The sequence below is a fragment of the Juglans regia genome, chromosome 3, assembly GCF_001411555.2.
Source record: "Juglans regia cultivar Chandler chromosome 3, Walnut 2.0, whole genome shotgun sequence".
Taxonomy (NCBI): Eukaryota; Viridiplantae; Streptophyta; class Magnoliopsida; order Fagales; family Juglandaceae; genus Juglans; species Juglans regia.
In genome coordinates, this window is record NC_049903.1 from 7820419 (window position 1) to 7839282 (window position 18864).

At 36.3% G+C, this 18864-nt stretch overlaps 1 protein-coding gene, 1 long non-coding RNA gene and 1 other non-coding gene across 6 annotated transcripts in view; all 3 read right to left on the reverse strand.

The window, feature by feature from the left end:
* The window catches only part of LOC109011543 (putative receptor-like protein kinase At4g00960), a 33644-nt gene extending 18296 nt beyond the window's left edge, over positions 1-15348 (reverse strand). The window contains exons 1-7 of one of the 3 annotated variants that reach the window (XM_018954889.2): positions 14395-15342; positions 13712-13849; positions 13375-13496; positions 13036-13246; positions 12683-12920; positions 12360-12513; positions 11674-12220 (exon numbers count right to left, since the gene is read on the reverse strand). In XM_018954889.2, the coding sequence (XP_018810434.2) occupies positions 11876-12220; positions 12360-12513; positions 12683-12920; positions 13036-13246; positions 13375-13496; positions 13712-13849; positions 14395-15211 (2025 nt within the window). In that variant the 5' untranslated portion in view covers positions 15212-15342 and the 3' untranslated portion in view covers positions 11674-11875. Of the gene's footprint in view, positions 1-11673; positions 12221-12359; positions 12514-12682; positions 12921-13035; positions 13247-13374; positions 13497-13711; positions 13850-14385 lie in introns of those variants that run through there. The other 2 variants (XM_018954888.2, XM_035688422.1) reach the window with 2 other exon arrangements.
* Positions 7092-9170, reverse strand: LOC108983298. Of its 2 annotated transcripts, none has more exons than XR_001994840.2 (2): positions 8757-9170; positions 7092-7380 (listed from the first exon to the last, which is right to left on the reverse strand). It is a non-coding gene; the product is annotated as an uncharacterized LOC108983298 (long non-coding RNA). The 2 variants fall into 2 exon arrangements; XR_001994839.2 differs by having other exon boundaries at positions 7092-8100; positions 8757-9051.
* LOC118348115 lies at positions 8232-8339 on the reverse strand. Its single transcript, XR_004801260.1, has one exon. It is a non-coding gene; the product is annotated as a small nucleolar RNA Z152/R70/R12 (small nucleolar RNA).
* Positions 15349-18864: the final 3516 nt, after the last annotated feature.

An 18864-nucleotide genomic window follows, 5' to 3' on the forward strand; every position in this document is an offset into this window, starting at 1 on the left:
AGGCCAAACCCGGCCCTTTAGTCTCTCAAGGAGGTAATTTGTCGGATGAATGAGAATTTGGTCCGCTCTTCATCGTGTGGGGGTGGGGTAAGTTGTTGAGCAGTTTGAGATTGGACTCGTTCACACCCGTTGATACCACAAGAAAGGTGAGTGTTGGGTCAAGCTGGTGCTAATCCCACTCTTCGTTGCGGCGGAGGTCCAAGTAAATTGTTGGGCAGCTGAGGGGCTGGACCCTCTCTTCGTCGTAGGGGGCTAGATGGCCTTAAGGCGCATCTTGCCCTCTATCTCCCGCGGGGAGGTAAGTTGTTAGGTAGTTTGAGACTGAACCTACTTCCGCCTATTGACGCTCACGAGGAAGCTAAGTGTCGGGCAGCTTAGCGTTGGCCTTCTATCTACCTCAAGAATGATAGAGCAGCCTTTTGCGTGACACATCTCTTTAGTACCTCACGGAGGTAAGTGTAGGACATGTGAGCAACCAGTCTGCTTTTCACCATGATGGGGGCAAGGTAAGTTGTTCAAGGAGCTAAGAAGCTGGACCCACTCTCCTCGCGAGGGAGGTTAGGCCATCCTTTAGTCCTCCTGGAGAGATAAGTAATTAGGCAGTTTGGGACCGGACCCGCTCCCACCTGTTGACATCACATGAAAGGTAAATGTTGGGTCAGGTTTGCGCTGACCTTGCTCTTCAGCTCACGTTGATCTCACTCTTCGTTGTGGTAGAGCTCGGGGTAAGTTGTAGGACAACCGAGGGGCTGGACCTACTCTCAGATATGGGAGGAGCGACATGGCCTTAAGGCGCATCTCACTCTCTATCTCCCGTGGTGAGGTAAATTGTTGGGCAGTCTGGGGCTGGATCATCTCCCGCTTGTTGATGCTCACAAGGAATGTAAGTGTCTGACAACCGAGGGTTGGTCCACTCTCCACCACAAGAAGGATACAATAGCCTCTGACGTGACTCGTATCTTTGGTGTATTGCGGAGAGGTAAGTAGTCGTTTGAAGTAGATTTTGTTGATGGAGATAAATTAATGAAGATTACGTCGATGGAGATTACGCTGGTGGAGATTACATCGATAGATATTACGTTGGTGGAGATTACATTGATGGAGATTACACTGATTGAGATTAAGTTGGTGGAGATTGCGTCGATGGGCGAGACGTATTTTATCCCTGAAAAGTCACACTTTACTTAATAGAATTTATACATCGTTGAGGAAATGTAAGTTACAAGTCATAAGGTTCCTTCACAGTGAAGCTCCTACAAACGCTTGGTGTCCTGTTGGCTGATTATGGCATTGTACGATGAAGTGACCTTCACCACCAAGGAATTGACCATGATAGAGGCCGTCGAAGGGGCTCTGACTGCCAAGACAAACAATGTAATGGTTCCGACTGGCTAGACCATGTCCTTGGAGAAGCCCTTCGATGCGGTGGGGTTGGTTGGAGTCCGAAGGCGTCTATTCCCATTCGTGTAAAGGCTTCCTAGAACAGAATATCTGCGAAACTGCCATTGTCAATAAGGATCCTCCGAGTAGTAAAGTTGGTGACCAACATAGTCACTACCAAGGTATCATTGTGAGGATAAAGGACTCCCTCCTCGTCATCCTCTCCAAAGGAAATGATTGGGGCCTGGTCATTCCTTTTGTACTTGGCGGGGCATCACTCCACCGAATACACCTCTTGGTTTCTCGCCCGTCTGGCGTACTCTTTCCGCCCGAATGAGGTTGCACCTTCACCGATGAAGCCTTCTGCGATAGTTTTGATCTCCCCTAGAGGCTGTCCTCCTTGATGCGATGTGCGGGGGCGATCGCGCTAGGGTCCTTGCACTACTATTCTCTACCTCGGGCTCCCTTCCTTTCTTGGCCTTTTGATCCTCTCCACACTTCTTTCCCGCCACCTCAATTTCCTCTCTAGCCTTCGGGTGGGAGGTTCGACTGCCTCAGCCGCCCAAGCTGCTCTCTTTCATCTTTCAGGAGAAGGTAATCTTCAGTGTTGTAGGTAGGGGACTGGTGGTAGGTGCAATAACAGCGGCTATCGCTCCTGTAGTCGTCCTCTTGGTCTAACTGGTGGTTTTCTTTCTAGATGGCGAGCGTTGTCAAGTTAAATTGAAGACGCGGGGCCTTCGTAGGGGCTTCTTCCCACCAACTATTGTGTGGCCCTCTTTCCAACTTCTCGCGAGCCTTGCCTTTGGTTGGAGCCTTGCCTCTGGTCGGTGCCTTCACCTTTTTCTTCACCTATTCCAGTTCTCTCATTCTCGACTCCTTTAAGGCTTGAAGCGTATCTTCGACATTGATGTAGTTGTCGTCCATGAATTTTCACAAGGTGGCGGGAGTTCTTCTTGCCAACTCTGCCATGAACTGGGATCGAGGCCACACTCCTCCCAAGAGGGCCGCCAGAGTTATCTTCTCATCTTGGTCATCCGTAGTCATCCGCTCTTTGTTAAACTTGGATAGGTATGTCTTCAGGCTCTTGACTTCTCCTTACTTGATGGTGAGGAGGCATGTTGTGGGTCGTCTCCTTCTTCGGCTCGCCATAAGCTGCGTGAGGAATAGACGAGCCAGCTCCCTGAAGCTGTCTATGGATCCAGGCACCAAAGACCCAAACCATACTCTTGTTGGCCCCTCAAATTCAATGGGAAGGCCCTGCAGGCCACCTCTCTCGAGAAACCATGCAGAGTCATGTGGGCTCTGAAGGTTTTTAGGTATTCGAGGGGATCTCTAGTCGTATCGTACATGTCCATGTGGGGCACCCGGAACTTTGGTGGCAGGGCAAGACCATCACCTCCACGCTGTATGTGAAGCTTGTGTTGGTGACCAATTGGTCTACCGACGACGACGTGTCCATCTTTTCGTACTTTTCCTTGAGGTTGTGCAGCTCGTCCTGCATATTTTTCCTTTCTTCTTCCGTATCACCTCCCCCTGCTGCGTTGATGGATTCCATGTGCTCGCTATCACTTAATCCTGCATCATTCTCTGGTTCATTGGTGGCTACCTTGAGCGTCTCGTTTTCTCTCCGGAAAGCTTCCACTTCCGTGGTTAGCTTTCCCACCAGTTGTTCCATCGTGGCGAGCCTTGCTTCCATGTTTGTTGATGTTATTGTTTCTTGTTCCCAAGTTGACTAAGAACGGGTTGTCGTAGGCATACGAAATACACGGGAAGTCTATAGAGATCCGTCAAATAGCGCCATTGTTAACGTCATGTTTTGCGCGCCTTTGGGCTGTGTTCCAGCAACTCAGGTCTTCAGACTTTCACCTACACACTTAAGCAAACATAGAGAATGGGGGACCTTAGTGGTGGCCGGGAAATCTCCGATGCTAAAGTTAATATATCTCCTTTTGTACTTTGTTCGTAAATTTAGAGGAATCAGATATAGTTCTTCGTACCTGGGGATAGACTTCTAAATTAGGTTTTTGGTGGGGATAGCTCATACCTGGTTTTGAGGAGCCTATATCATTTCCACTGTTCGTTCTGAATCCTTTAATGCGGCGTGACTTATGGGTCGGCGTCATTAATGTGGCGTAGAATCCTGGGAGTGGCGCCATTAATGCGGCATGGCTCCCTATTAAGTTCATTCATGCTTGATGTCAAGAGATTAAGGGTTTTCTCTATTTCCCGCCCACCTGTGTGCACATGTTCTAGAGTGTAGGGTGTCATCGGGAAGGTGTCAGGGCGATGAGTCTCCTCTGCCTCTATCGTCCAGTTTCCCCAAGTGTGAATTGCTTTGTGGGTGGGTGTCGCTCATGCGCTGAGTACTCTGTAGAGACCCACTGACTCTTTTTAGAGTAAGGTCATTGGCCCCTACCAAGCTCTTTGACTTACTTCCTAGTGGCCTTTCGTGTACTTGCCCTGTGGGCCAATGGCCCGATAGGGAAAAAACCCCTTTACAGCAAATATACAATCTTCAAAGTTTCTCTCTGCTTCTCCCTTTCCCATCTCTATTTTCTATTTTAATTTTTATTTTCTACAAATCTTATAAAAATACTTTCTATTCCTTGTAAAGTTATAAAAAAAAAAAAAAAAATAATAATAATAATAATAATAACAATAATAATAATAATAAATTGATCATTTCACTTACCATTCTAATTGGGAGATCATAATGTCCATTTTTAATAATTTTTAGTTGCATGGATGCATAGGAATAATTTAATTTATTAAATGAATAAATATAGCTAGCGACCCTTAGGCATGGACTAACTGACCGAAGTTTTGCTGGATACGAGATGGCACAACTGGAACTAAACGAAAATACAGACTATGTTGAATGTTCCCAATTGTGATCACAACACAAGTGCCAATTGAAACTGGTGGACCGATCGAAGATCAAACAAACTTTTCTTGCAGTCCAGAATAACGTGAGCACGTACGGAATGTTTTGGGTCTTCATGTTAATTTTTATATATAGTTTAATGGATTTTTTAAATTAATTCGACCAATTCCATATATAAATGTGAAACTAATATCTGGGAATGATCAAGTGGCACTTCGGTTAAGCATCACTTGCATACGGAAACATCTGATATTCCGATCGAACAATTAAAATTTGATGTTTAATTGGAGTCATCAATAAATTATTATATATTTGGTCTCCTTTTTACTATTTCGAGTTGAAGCAAATTAATGCTGATTTGTACATTCGCGGTATGCATGCATGAAGGTGTGTAGTTGGAATAGTTTTAGCGGCATATATAAAGCTTCTTAATTTCTACAATGACGAGGAAAAGTAAAGCAAGCCAAATAATAAGAAGAATAAGAAAAGTCAGCCAAAATAATAATCATATCTACGTACTATCCATAATTAATTAAGCATGGACCTCATAAGTGGCTTTTAAGGGTTAGGGATATTTGGAAATAATTCTCACCACAACCTATCTTATTCTATTATATTTTATTTATGATTTAAACATCACTCAAATATATATATTTTTAAATTAATTATTATAACTTTTTTAAGCTAATCACTTCTATATGGCTGCCTACACAGCACGACTTAGTGGATTTTTTTTTAGTAATGTTATTTATCATCTTAATTTTCATCATTTTATTATTCTATGATGTGGTAATAAATGATTAAAAATTATTTATTACATTTCACTTGTAAACCTATCACCACATCATGAGATAATGTGAAAATGATGGAAGTTGAGATGATGAATGGATTTTTTTTAAAAAAAATTATTTACATCAATCCGTAACCGCAGCACACTTAATGTATTGAGTTAAAAAAAACATCATGTGAGATGTGCTGCTGCTGTATAGCCATTCTCTCTTTTTTTTTTTTTCCTAATTACTAAAAGCCTAAAAGGTGTGTTTTGATTGTAAAATGTTTTCCAGCACACCCTCCATTCGTCCATTCGAAATCTTTTGCATCCCCCGCCATTAGAAATCTTCTCTAGCCCCCCTCCCCTTTACGACGCGCCATTACCCTCAAGGTAAATTTCTTTACATTAGCTTTTGCCCTAAGGTCCATTCGAATTTCTTTACCCATTGGTGCGTTTTTGTGTTGCCCAAATTTCTCTCTCTGAAGGTAAATTTATTTTCATTAGCTTTTGCCCTCAAGGTCCATTCGAATTTCTTTACCCATTGGTGCGTTTTTGTGTTGCCCAGCTTTCTCTCTCTCAAGGTAAATTTATTTTCATTAGCTTTTGCTTCAAATATTTGTTATTTTCTAAAAACTATGCCCCCAAAGATAATGTCTTTGCTTTAAGCTCTCTTTCAATGTCTTCCTCTACGTTTGTAATGGTGCTCAATGGGTAAAGCTGAGATCTTTCATGTCTTATTCGGAATTTCCAGCAAGTCATTGTGAAAACTAGGGCTTTTTTTTTTCTGTTTCTACAAATTATAATTTTAAGTTTGGTACATATTGAAGCTTAGGGTAGTTATGAGTGTTGATGTTGTTATTTTGAATATCGATGCTTGAAATGTTTCTCCACAATTGAAGCTTATGAGGTTTTTTTGTGTCACGAGATGTTATTTTGGAACATTAGGATTGATAGTTGTTCTTTTAGAGTGGGGGAGAGGTTCCAGAATTTTTATAGGCAGAACCATTGCCGTGGCTTGTCATTGTAGAATTTTCAATACATGAGTATGTTATGTAGATGATCTTAATGTAAGAAAATAGTGAATTAAATGGAAAGGATTGGAATGAATTGTGTTGAGTGTAATATGATTTTTGTAATGAATTGAAGTTGTTTGTGAAATGGAAACTGTGAAATGAAAATTGTATTGATAAGCTACAAAGTTATTATGCATGTGGTATTGAATATTATTTGTGTTGTTTCAAGTGTGTGACCATATTGATCCGTTGTAATTCCATGGAGTTGCCTAATTCAGATATGTATGAAAATTTTACTTATTAGTATTTTGGTCAATTATTAGTGTGCACTATTATTGACTAGACTTGCCTCTATTTCTTTGCAGCATCGTTTGACTAGACAAAGGCTTGAGAAGATTTTTCTGTAGCATCTAGCATGTGATTGGACTTGAGAATTATTTTTTGGGAGCTTGTGTACATACCGCTTTTCAAACATGTGCAGAATTTTTTGTGGACATAAATATTGGCAGCTTGTGTGGATAAACATGGCTAGATTGTGTATATGCTGTTTGTGGCCAGTTGTGTATAGCATGGCTAAATGTTGTGGATTGTGTCCAGGTGTATGTGTGTGGATGGTTTTGTGTCTAGTTGTGTATGAGTTTTGTATATTTTGGGGGTTGGAGACAAAAAAAATTGGAGATGTATAGATTTTGATTCAAAATCAAGAACCGGAAGTACTTTTTATAATGTTTATCATGTGAATTTGTATATAGAATCAATCATAGTTCAATGTAATTTCGGTTGATTACTGTCTATGCATGCTTGTGCAGATCTTTGTTCATGTATCATCCTATGTGTATAATAAATTGGAAAAAAAAAAAAATATATATATATATATATATATATATAGGGTATAGATTGTTGTATATAGCTTTTTGTTCCAATTATCATCCTATGTATATAATAGATTGATCCAAAATGTTATGAAGAATGTCTTAGATAAGCTCAAATGGAACTTTAAAAATGGAGTCAATATGTATATAGCCCAGTAGATTCAGAAAAGTGACAAAAAAACAACAGACTTTTCATAGCCTCCATAGTGCCATTACAATTTATTCATACAAGAAAAAAATATATATATCCACCTATTTACATGTGCCCTATAGTTTATCTGAACCAGGCAAAAACTATTACAATTGATACAATCTAATACAAATACAATAATATTCGTGCATTTCTATCCTCCATAGTCCTCCTCTCTCTTCTAAACTGCATTCTCTCTTCTTCGAATGTTCTCTTTTATCAAATTAAGTATATCTGCCCAATCCAAAAAATTCACATCTCGCATCTCTCTGCACACAGTACAAACATTTTACATGAGGAAGTAGCTTTACTATGTTATACAAAAAATGAGAAGCACAGCCAAAAAAATATACCAGTTGCCATACCTTGTTATAATTTGGGCAGGAAAAAAATTTTCTCTCAAGATTTCTGTTAGTGTGTGACATCTTTAGTGGTGCTTTCAACATCCAAGCATGTTAATTATTAACGAGTAGATACAAACAATGATGGGTCCTATGCAAAAAGTAATGTTTATCTAGTATTTTATTTCTTACCCATCCGCAGCATTTGCATCTTTGGCCTGTCAAATTCATGAAATGATGGGTCTTATGCCAACTTATTAATAAAACTTGGCTGCTTCAAGTGATTAGTTGCCTGCTTGAAGTGATGGATAATAATCTAGGCATATATGATGGGCATTCTTACCAAGAGAATATTTTTCTTCTTCATTAGAATTCTCACTAAGAGAACTTATCAAAAAAAAAAAAAAAGCAGGAATTACTACTAAGAGAATATACCACTCACAAACTTGAGTTGCCAAAATCACAAACTTGTTCAAGCATTGTGCCCATCATCCCAAGTTCATGATTTTTACTAATTATGGGTTTCATAAGGTTGATGACAGGGAAGTACCATAAACAAGTATAATTGCTATCTCAGCCTGTCGGTACAGAGTAGCACTTGGGGGAGTTCCAGAATTGGTGATGGACGAAACTCCATTCACATCCCATCTACATATCATATTCCAAAACCCCACCAAAAAAGAAAAACACAAAATCAATCTCCCACTCATGTTAAAAAACCATGCAGTTTCAAAGGACATTTAATATCAAATAGCAATGGATTATTTTTCTGGGACTAGTGTGATCAGTGGAAGGAGAAGTCGTTTAATAAAATGGGCTCATGGCGAGAAATCAATCTCATCCTCTGCCCCAAAACACATCTAGTGTTTAATCTCATTAATCTCATCATAGCATACACATCCCAAAAAATATATTTGTGAAATAATACAGAGATCATTCCAAAAACAACAAAAACAAATGGGAAAAAAATATTGAAACTTCAAAATGAGGGCTTTAGTGCAGTTGATGGGCACACATAGACTACAATTTTTGGACACACAATTTCCTTTTAGTTCAGGAATTCCAACAAATAGTTTATGGGCACAAAAAACATAATCAAAATTAAAGGAAAAGTTAGCACAAAACAACCTCTATACAACAAATTTGACAAACCACTATCTGCAGATAAATAGCAGATTTCTCCCTACTCTGCTTCACCTCTCACTCTCTCTCTCGCTCGCTAGCTTCGACGCTATTGATACAGACTTGAAGAAAATGATCATTGCAGAGAAGAAAGAGAAGAATGCGGAGAAGAAAGAGACTACCTCCGAGGCGAGGCGGGTTCAAGTGCTGAAGATTCAAAGGAATCGCGGTAGTAATTGGTGTCGTGGTGGTGGGTGGGATCCGAGAAAAGCACGCCGAAGATGATGCTCTATCTGAAACATGATCACTCGGGTGTTCTGAGGGAAGATTTTTTTTTTACCTTTCGGATGTTATTAGAAATAAGAGTGGAGGAAGGGTTTTGGGTTGAAAGGGCTCAGAATATGTATGAGAATATTGTGAAGGAGGTTGAAGATAAAAACTGAAAACTGACACGGGAATGAGAAGGAACTAACAGACGGGATCTGTTATAAGGGAAGAGAGGAGAGAGACGAAAGCTAAGACGGTCATTCGGGAACTCGTTGAACCGAACCGTGACTGGGATTCAACCGGGTTGTTACACGTCAGGTGTGTTGGGTAAGTCTCACGAACCGGCCGCTGAGTAGCTTTTCTTAAAATTTAAAAAAAAAATTAAAAAATTAAAAAAATCTAATTTAATCTATTTTATTACTATTTATATATCATGTAATAATTAATATTTATAAAATTCTCGTTTAATATTTTCCCAACAGTCCTGTATGTGTATACTTTTTCAACGCGGTTGCGGGGTGGATCGGACAAATAGCCCATCCATGGGGCCACTCATTTATTTTAAGTTGACTGCAACGGCCCCACAAAAGATGTAAAACAAATGCTCTGACCTTGCTCGAACTTTGCTAGCGGAGGAAGTTAATTCGTTTTTTTGGATGGAAAAGTTTCTTACGATCAAGTTCGCACACCAAATTGGGTATCAATATTGATATATAAGGTATATATTTAAGCAAACGATGTGAATCAAAGGTAAAAACGATTTTTATAAGATAGGAGACTTTTTTTTTCTCTCAATTTTTTTTCTTTCTATTTTTTTTTCAATTAAAAAAGAATAAGAAAAATGAGATGTTTTATGGTTGCTGTTTTGGATGCTTCATGTGTTCTGAATTATGAGAAAAATTATATTCAATTGATAATTTTTTTTTATCTTACTATTTTGTTGGAAGTTTCTTATTTTCTCATGGGTGTTCCAGTGTGATACTATTAGAAATAGGATAGCAGAATGACCATTATCCAAGATTTTTTTTTTTTTTAATCTATGTAAGTTTCTTCTTTTCTCATAAATGTTGTAATGTGATACTGTGATGCTTCATTTTTATTGAGATCGAAAAAGAGTGATAGGATTATATTTGATCTTGCGATTCATTCGAAGTTATTAAAAATGTAGAATTTTAAGAGAGTCTAGAGATGTTAAGAACCAATATGGGTTTAGTTTAAATCAGTTTTTCAAAATATGAAAACTAGTACCATATCAGTTTAGAACCAGTTTTTGTTCTTAAAACCGATATTGCACCAGACCGCTTATAAAGGCTCATTCTGGTCTGGTTTGGTTTAACCGATTTTTCAATTTTTTTTACATCTCTATTGCTATGTATGATTGAGGATCTTCTTCTTTTTTTAAGAAATACTAAATAAACTGACGGTTTGTCCAATGATTTTATTTTTAAAAAAATTTCAACGACTAAAGAAAGTAATTATTAGTGAATTTATGTATTTTTAAAAAATATTTTAATATTTTTAAAAAATTGTAAAAAGAAAAAAAAATAAAAGCAAATTACTATTATCGGTCAAACAATTGGTAACTGATATCCGGTAGCATGGCCTTTTTTTATTATTTATTGACATTTATCTTCGAATAAATAAGTATATTCTTATTTTATTTTCTGAAGAGTGCACCTAATCTGCTACGTAGAGATCAAATAAAAAAAAAGGTACTTGAAGTCTTGACCTGCTTCAGCCGCTCGGGTTGACATGGGTTAAGCAAACCCTTCTTCCTCGGTGCAAATGCTTTGCGTCTTCACCAACTACGAAGAAAAAGGTAAAATTTAGTTAAAATTATATGTTTTATTTTTTATTTTTGTCACTCCAAATAGCGTCGTCTTTGTCGGTATTTGCTCGGATGAAGAAATTGTAAAACCGGTTATCGACCTCTTTTTTGGAATTTGAATATATGGAGGACAGGAGGCCAACGAGGTTTGCCTTGAAAGTACTCATGTTGCTGGCGTAGTTACCAGTTTGATAGCAATGCTAAGCCGTGGGAGCAACAGGTACAGAGAACAAAAGTATTCTCCAATTAGCACATCTTGGTTGTTCCCCACCTCTAGTTTACAAATTGAAAGAATATTCCAAAGAAGTAACGGTTTGAACTCGTATATATGGGATTCCCGCAGTTTTTAAGGAGAATAGGAAGGATGTACTGGCGCTGCTTCTTTGTAATTCTGAATATTCATGATGCTAAAAATTCCGAGTTTTAAAAGAATTCAAGCACTGAAGTCCAGGATGTCGAAATCTCGAGTCTGTAAATTAGATTAAAAGATGGTCTTGGAGTATATATGGACTAGCACAACACGCATGATGTCATGATTAACAAATGTAATTCTGCACAGCGTCAAAAGCACCCATTGTATGTCTCTTTGAAGCACGAAGCAAGAAAAGATATGCAGTGTGCTTTGTTGTAAACAAATGGTAAATTAATATCACAAATCTAATTTAAATACCCTCACAAGTATCCATACTTTTCGTCACAAACAAGATGATCATCTTAATCAAGAAATCGGAAGGGTTGGAAAGCCTTTTCGCTTGTCTTAGTAGATGTCAATAAACCTTCTAATCTCTGAAATTTTCACCATTTATCAAAATTATTCTATTTGTCGTTACATCCATGTCAATAAATCACTGGAGACGTCTTGTCAGTTCCAATAATTGTTCGAAATGAGTCATTTAAGAAAAAATAACAAATTTCTTAATTAACAAATTTACTAGAAAAGAAAATTGAGAAAATAATCGCAAATGACACCATATATATTTTTGCTGCCTAAGTACACACCAACATTTACAGCAGGGAAACTTAATTATTTAAAGTTTAATCACGTCTAAACATTTGGGATGAAGAAAATGACATCATATATATTTTTGCTGCCTAAGTACACACCAATGCACCCACTAGCTTCCATTAAGAAATTGAAAAACAGGGGGTGGGGGATGGGAATCTTGAACCTTAAAGAATTGCATTCCCACTAGCTTCCATTAAAAGTTAGCGTCCATCTAGCTCAGATATTGAAACTTCATTTATTGAGGCTTGGATAGATCTACTTCGTCTCCTATCTAGTCTTGTTACCCCAACAACGTTCTCCGATTGGGACGACACATCTGATCTAGCGCTGTGCATAAGAAATGCAGGTCTCGAGGGTACTGGTAGAGTAACAGAGTGGCTATTAAACATGAGGACGACTGTAGCCATGGTTGGTCTGGCATGCACATTTTCTTGAACACATAATAATCCAATGTGGATGCATCTCATTATTTGAGTTGTTGACCTGGTCTTTAATGTGGCATCTACAAGATTTGAGGTTGTCCCCTCCCTCCAATTTTTCCATGCCTGCAGGATGGTTACATTGGGAGACACCATAATAAGCAAAACATTCATTTATTTTTTCAAAATTATATGACTTACTATCTGGTCGGACTTTGAGACAAAAAGGAAATGCATATATTAAAGAGAAAATATTTGCACTTACATAACTTAGAAGGCCGCCAGCTTCATTCTCACCCTGAAAATTAGAGTTATTTTTTTTACCGCTTACTATCTCCAAAACTAACACGCCGAAACTAAACACATCAGATTTTACTGAAAATTGTCCGTGCATTACATATTCTGGAGGCATGTATCCGCTGCAGGTGAACATTATCAGCAGCATTAGTTTAATTTGAAGGACATGATCATAGCTTTTGGTACATGTAGTTTTTTATGAAGTTCATTCCATCTTATTTATTGGAGATGGTTTAAAGGACCTCCTTGTTCATGCTTGTTTCTATGGCACAGACTATAGGTGTTACTTACAAGGTCCCCACAATTTTGCTTGTATTGCCTTGAGTTTGATCTGGTACAAACAATCTTGCCGTGCCGAAATCTGAAATCTTTGGATTCATATCTGCATCTAACAAAATGTTGCTAGCCTTGAGATCACGATGAATAATACGAAGTCGCGAATCTTCGTGAAGGTAAAGAAGTCCTCGAGCTATGCCTTCTATAATTTTGTTACGCATTTTCCAATTCATTAGTGCACTCTTGTTTGGATCTGCATATTCATGCAAATGTACTGTGAATTACATGTTGAAGCAATATACGTGTAAGACAGGAAAATGTAATTACTAAGAATAGAATTTGGGATTTGAGAGGAATGGCAAACATACCAAATATGAACTTTTCAAGGCTTGCATTAGGTACAAACTCATAGACTAGAAGTCTTTCCTTTCCTTCCAAACAGAATCCTAGGAGCCTTACCAAATTCCTGTGTTGAAGCGTTGCCACTAACTCGACCTCATTCTTAAATTCTGGATCTCCTTGTTGAGAAGCCTTGGACAACCTCTTCACAGCTATTTCTTGTCCATTTGGAAGCTCACCCTGAAAGATATGAATGAATATACCAAAATCTAGCATATATAACCTCAACATTCATGATTTTAGATTTAACTAACTATGACGATGCCGAGTAAAATGACATAATTTACGACTGGATTGGGTCTCATTACCTTGTATACAATACCAAATCCACCTTTTCCAAGCACGTTTGCATCAGAAAAGTTGTCCGTAGCAACTTTAATTGTCCCGATGTCAAATTGCAAGGAATCAGCACTACTAATTTCATCCACGCCTTCACGTAAGAACAATCTGAATTAGATCATTAATGCATTGCCAGAAGAAAAGTAATGCAATTATTTAAAGAAATGCAATTAACTTGGAGAAGATCTTTTCTAGTGGTGCATCACGTCAAACGCATGCAGCAAGGTGTCTAGATATCTATATTTTCCCTGCTACTTAAAGAAATTATGATAGCAAAAATGTAAAATAAACAAATACTGAACTTACTTTCAAGTTTCTGCCTTGGCTTCTTCACTCTTAAATAGAAGTGGTAGAAACATGACATGCAGAAGATTACTACAGCAGAAACAACAACCGACAGTACCACTATAGCAATTGTAGTTCTTGATGAGTTACTTTCCTTCCCTGCAGACACCAGAGTTGTGCTTTTATATAAATGCTTTTATTGATTTTAGTCGGATGAGATGTGGAGTTAGAAATAAATTTTAAAATTAATTTATACGTAAATAAATAAATAAAAAGCGATTAACTGACTTATATAATTTTATATTCTAAAAATATAGATATGGACCACACGGCATCTCTGCTCTGCATGCCAGAGGCACTTCATAAGAGGTCACTTCAGGGATTTACTTCCTAACGCGTTTAGAGGATACAGACTTGAAAGGTAGTTTCAAAATTTCAGCTGGGGATACGCCGAGACGGCACCGCCCAGGGGACCATTCGTTTACACCCACAAGTATGAATATGGTAAAGTTAAAGATATATTTATACCTATTACCTACGATTACAAGAAATAATTGTCTAATCGCCTATCGAAATTCTAATTTATATGTAATATTCTTCTCTCAAAATCCCTTTACGGTCCATAAATGATAAAACGTTGGCACAGTAGGATTTATATACGTTGTAGAGCCAAAACAGAACGAAATGTCGCTTACCATACGTACCTTTTGTGGGTGGAAGCAGTTGTTGTGGTGGGGGGGGAACTGGCTGCGCTATAGGCGTTGGCGGAGGCGGCGGCGACGGAGGTGGTGACTCAGCTGCAGGGTCATAGAAACTGTATATCTCATACCTTAAATCACAACTGGGTGCTACGAATCTTCCTCCTACCTTTCGGCCATTACAACAAGATGACGTATATCTAGCCAAACTCTCCAGGCAGTTGTTGCAGTCAATCGAGGCCAAATCAGGAGTACACTCCAAAAGTGCATAGATTGTTTGGAAGTCTGGGGCTTTCTCGCTTCCCAGAGCGAACTTGCGAGTAGAATTTCCAAATGCGGCGCTTTTTCTTAGCCTATCTAGCAGGGGTCTTAGCACGTTGTAGAACCCTTCTACGTCGGATGCGTTTTGTGTGTTATAAAAAGCAAACATTGGCATCTCTTCCTTAATGCCAAATATAGATCTGTTTGAGTATCGTACAGAACATTTATCGTACCATTGGATTGCCTCCTTCTGGTAGGGACAAGACTGTAAGAGTTGTTGACTTGTGGAATTGATACAACTACGGCACTCATCCGGCGTAACGTCTCCTCTACAAAGTGCAATCGCGTTCACTTTGTCGGCATTTTCTCCGGCGGTGAAATTATAAAATCCATAATCGATCTTCGTGTTGTTAGACATGGAGGCTAGGAGGCCAAGGAGGTTTGCCCTGTAGGTACTGTTGCTGGTGTAGTTACCAGTTTGATAACAGTGCTGAGCCATGGGAGTAACAAAAAGTAAGACAAGAAGGATGCCGAGCAATAAAAGTCGTTTTGAATAACACATGTCTTCGTTGTTCCTCTCTCTTTGGCCTGCAAATCAAAGGAACCAATATGATTAGGTTTTATGGAGAATAGGAAGGATGGACTTGCGCTGTACGTTAAAGATACCAATCTGGAAATTTGTGTTGCTTCTGTATTTTAACATAAAGCCTGCGGCCAATTAGAAATTTATGTTGAAAATTCCAAGTCTCTAGTCATACGCGTTCATTGGTCATTACCCTTCCAGCTAATAATGTATCGAATGATATATTAATGGTATTAGCCATAGTCTTTTTAAATAAAAATAATTTAAAGGTGATAAAAATATAATATTTTATACAAGGGAATAAAAATAAGACAAAAATACGTTATAAAGTATTACTCTAATAAGTATAACGATATTCTTATATTTTTTTTATTATTAATACTTTTCTAAATAACTATTTTTTTTATCATTTTGTTATTTGAATCTGAATTAAAAATTTCAGATCGAACATGATATTTTTGCATAATCTAAAAAAATAAATAAATTAAATCAACAAATATAATCATATAATTTAATTAAAAATAGATTTAATTTTATAAAAAGATCTTCTATCAAACTTATATAATATTTTTATAATTTTATATTCAAATACTTTCATCTCATCTCGTCTCATGTATATAATAAAATAAAACCTTAATATATTTAGAGTAATGCTAGATACAAGCTTCAAATCGAAAAGTCTCATACATTTCCTTTATAAAAAAATGGATCTTTTTAATAAAGAATATTTTTTTAAAATGGAGTCTACTTTTTTTTGTATAAAAATTAGAATATTTTTTTAAAATGGAGTCTACTTTTTTTGTATAAAAATTTACGTAAGACTTATGTATTTAGAATTTGTACTCTTAAACATTAGTAGTGAACTCAATAAAATTTGATCAAAATTTAGCTAGAAAATTTATTTTTATAAATTTAGCTAATCATTTGTTAACAACATCAAATAACAGACTCTCTAAATTTATCACTATTATATTAAAATATTGATAATGAAATTTACATTTATTTTAATTCAAATTATAATTCAAATATTTATTCGAATATCTTAACTAAATTTTAACTTTGTTGAATCTTTTACTAGTGTTCTAATTATAATCCGTATCAGCGTATAAACAATGCACTTGTACGATTACGTTTCTTTTTTTATTTTCTGTATCAGTAAGGTTAGGTTTGGTATTAATGCGTGATGGGAGAGCATTTCATTTGTTTCCAAGCCCGGGATTTTTTTTTTTCTCAGGAAAATAACTGGCATTAAGATATAAATGTACGATTACAGACATCAAACATAGAAATAAAGACAAAAATAATAATCTGTAAATACGAAAAATCTAGATCTTAAGTACACCTTTGTTGAAATTATGAAACAAAACAATAAGGGCAAGTTTGGTAACCAAAACAAAATACAAAATTCTCATCTCATCTCATCTCATCATTACACATTTTTCAAATCTTTATACAAAATATAATAAACAATTTAATTTTTTCAAATTCCAATACATATTTCTCAAAACAATAATAATATTAAAACATAATATTTTAAACTTAAAAAAAAAATACAAAATTCTCATCTCACCCCCCAAATCTGCCCTTAGGGATAAAGAGATGCTTACATTTCATTTCATTTTATTTCAATATTTAAATATATAAACACAAATATTTTTTAATTTCAAATCTTCAATGTGTTTATCTAATCATTACTAAATTATTACAACTTTTCTAAATTTTTAAACAAAACAAAACAAAAATTAATTCAATTTTTTCAATTCACAAAACAAAAATTATATTAAAAAAATTATATTCTAACAATATTTTAATTTTATAATATTTTTATTTAACATTTTCTCTCTTATTTTCTAAAATCTCATAAAACATTTTTAACTCAAATCATTTCTAACTCATCTCATCTCATCTCATCTCAACTCAACTCAAATATCTCACTACTATTCACAAGCTATTTTAATTCATCAACTCATTTCATCTCAACTGACAATACAATCATCCATACCTTAACATGATGAGTGATGACTTACTTTTAGGAGGGGTTTGGATTTAGAGATGAGTTGAGATAGTTTGTGAATAGTAGAATAAAAATTGAATTATTTATTATATTTTGTGTGAAAATTTGAGAAAGTTATTTTGATATTTAAAAATGTTGAATTGTTTATTATATTTTGTATGAAAATTTGAGAAAATTCTGATGATGAGATGAGATAAGTTACGAATATAAACGAGGCCTTAGTCGTTAAAGATCTCGAATGAGGTGATAAGTACTGGTGCTCTCAGTACCATAAAATATTTTCTCCTCCGATTCTGATCTCTGAAACTAAAGACAACCCCCTTTCACTTTATCTACTGATCATCTCGTATATCTTAATCTGATTATTTTTTCAATCCAACTTTGATTAGGGAAAGATGATCCCGAATGAGAAAAGTGTACCTATTTCTGCATGACTTGAGTATTTCAAGCCCCGAAGTGCACGATGTTGAAAATTCCAAGCAATGGGATGAGCCTACGTACATCCGTGTTTTTTTACGTGGACCGGCTGAATCCGATGCGACCATATCTTATTGCATGACTGATTCAAAGCATCTAAATACCAATACAACTCATCTTGATCATGACTTGAGTGACACTGGTTGTGGAAAATGGGGAAGTCGAATGGAAAATCCAGCTCACAATGAACGTACGTTCTACGTACTTTCGTCTGCCTCACGTTTTATCTACTAAGTAAATTTCTGAAACATAGATCTATTCAATCTCTTATATAAAAGAGCCAAGCATCCTGAAGTATTTCAATTATTTTGTTGAAAGTTTTACCCTAACATATTATACTTATAATTTACACCAAGTTTTGATTTGCCAATCATTAACTCTGACACACACACACACACACACACACATATATATATATATATAAACACACACACTAGTAAGGGCTCAACATTCACTTTTGTCCAGTTGTAAGAATTGGAAAATTATGCCTAAACATAAAACTTTTCTGTAAAAGCAAATAATAGCAGAAAGTAGATTGAAATATGACTATTACGTGTATTAGGTAATAATAGGATAAACTTTCAGCTGTGAGAACAAATTGGATCCTATTAGGTTACATGTCACTCCACAATGAACAATAGGATGGAAAGAAGGATGCAAAACCGATTGATAAACTGTGTAATGGACAGATAGATAGATGAAAATATAATATTTTGTATAATGGAACGAAAATAAGAAAAAAAAGGTTATAAAGTATTACTCTAATAAATGATATGAGATACTTTTAGCATTCAAAAAAAGTTATTTTTCAAGAGTTTCTTGCCCACTTAAATTCCCTCCGCTCAATCATCGTTCGATTCTTCATGAGCATTGAGCCAGGCCGATAAATTTATTACATCCACTCCAGCTAGCCACTACAAAGTTTATTACAACATTCCAATTAATAGAATCTTCAATCTTGAATCGACTTTGCGATCCAATTAATCATTCAAAATCTAGCACTACACGTACAGTAATTAATTGTAACATTTCACCCTCAAAGCACCGATATATGATAATAGAGACGAATAATTAAGAGAAATATTAGGTATAAGTCTTAAATAGATAAGATTCATGCATATCTTTTATAAAAAAGTGAATC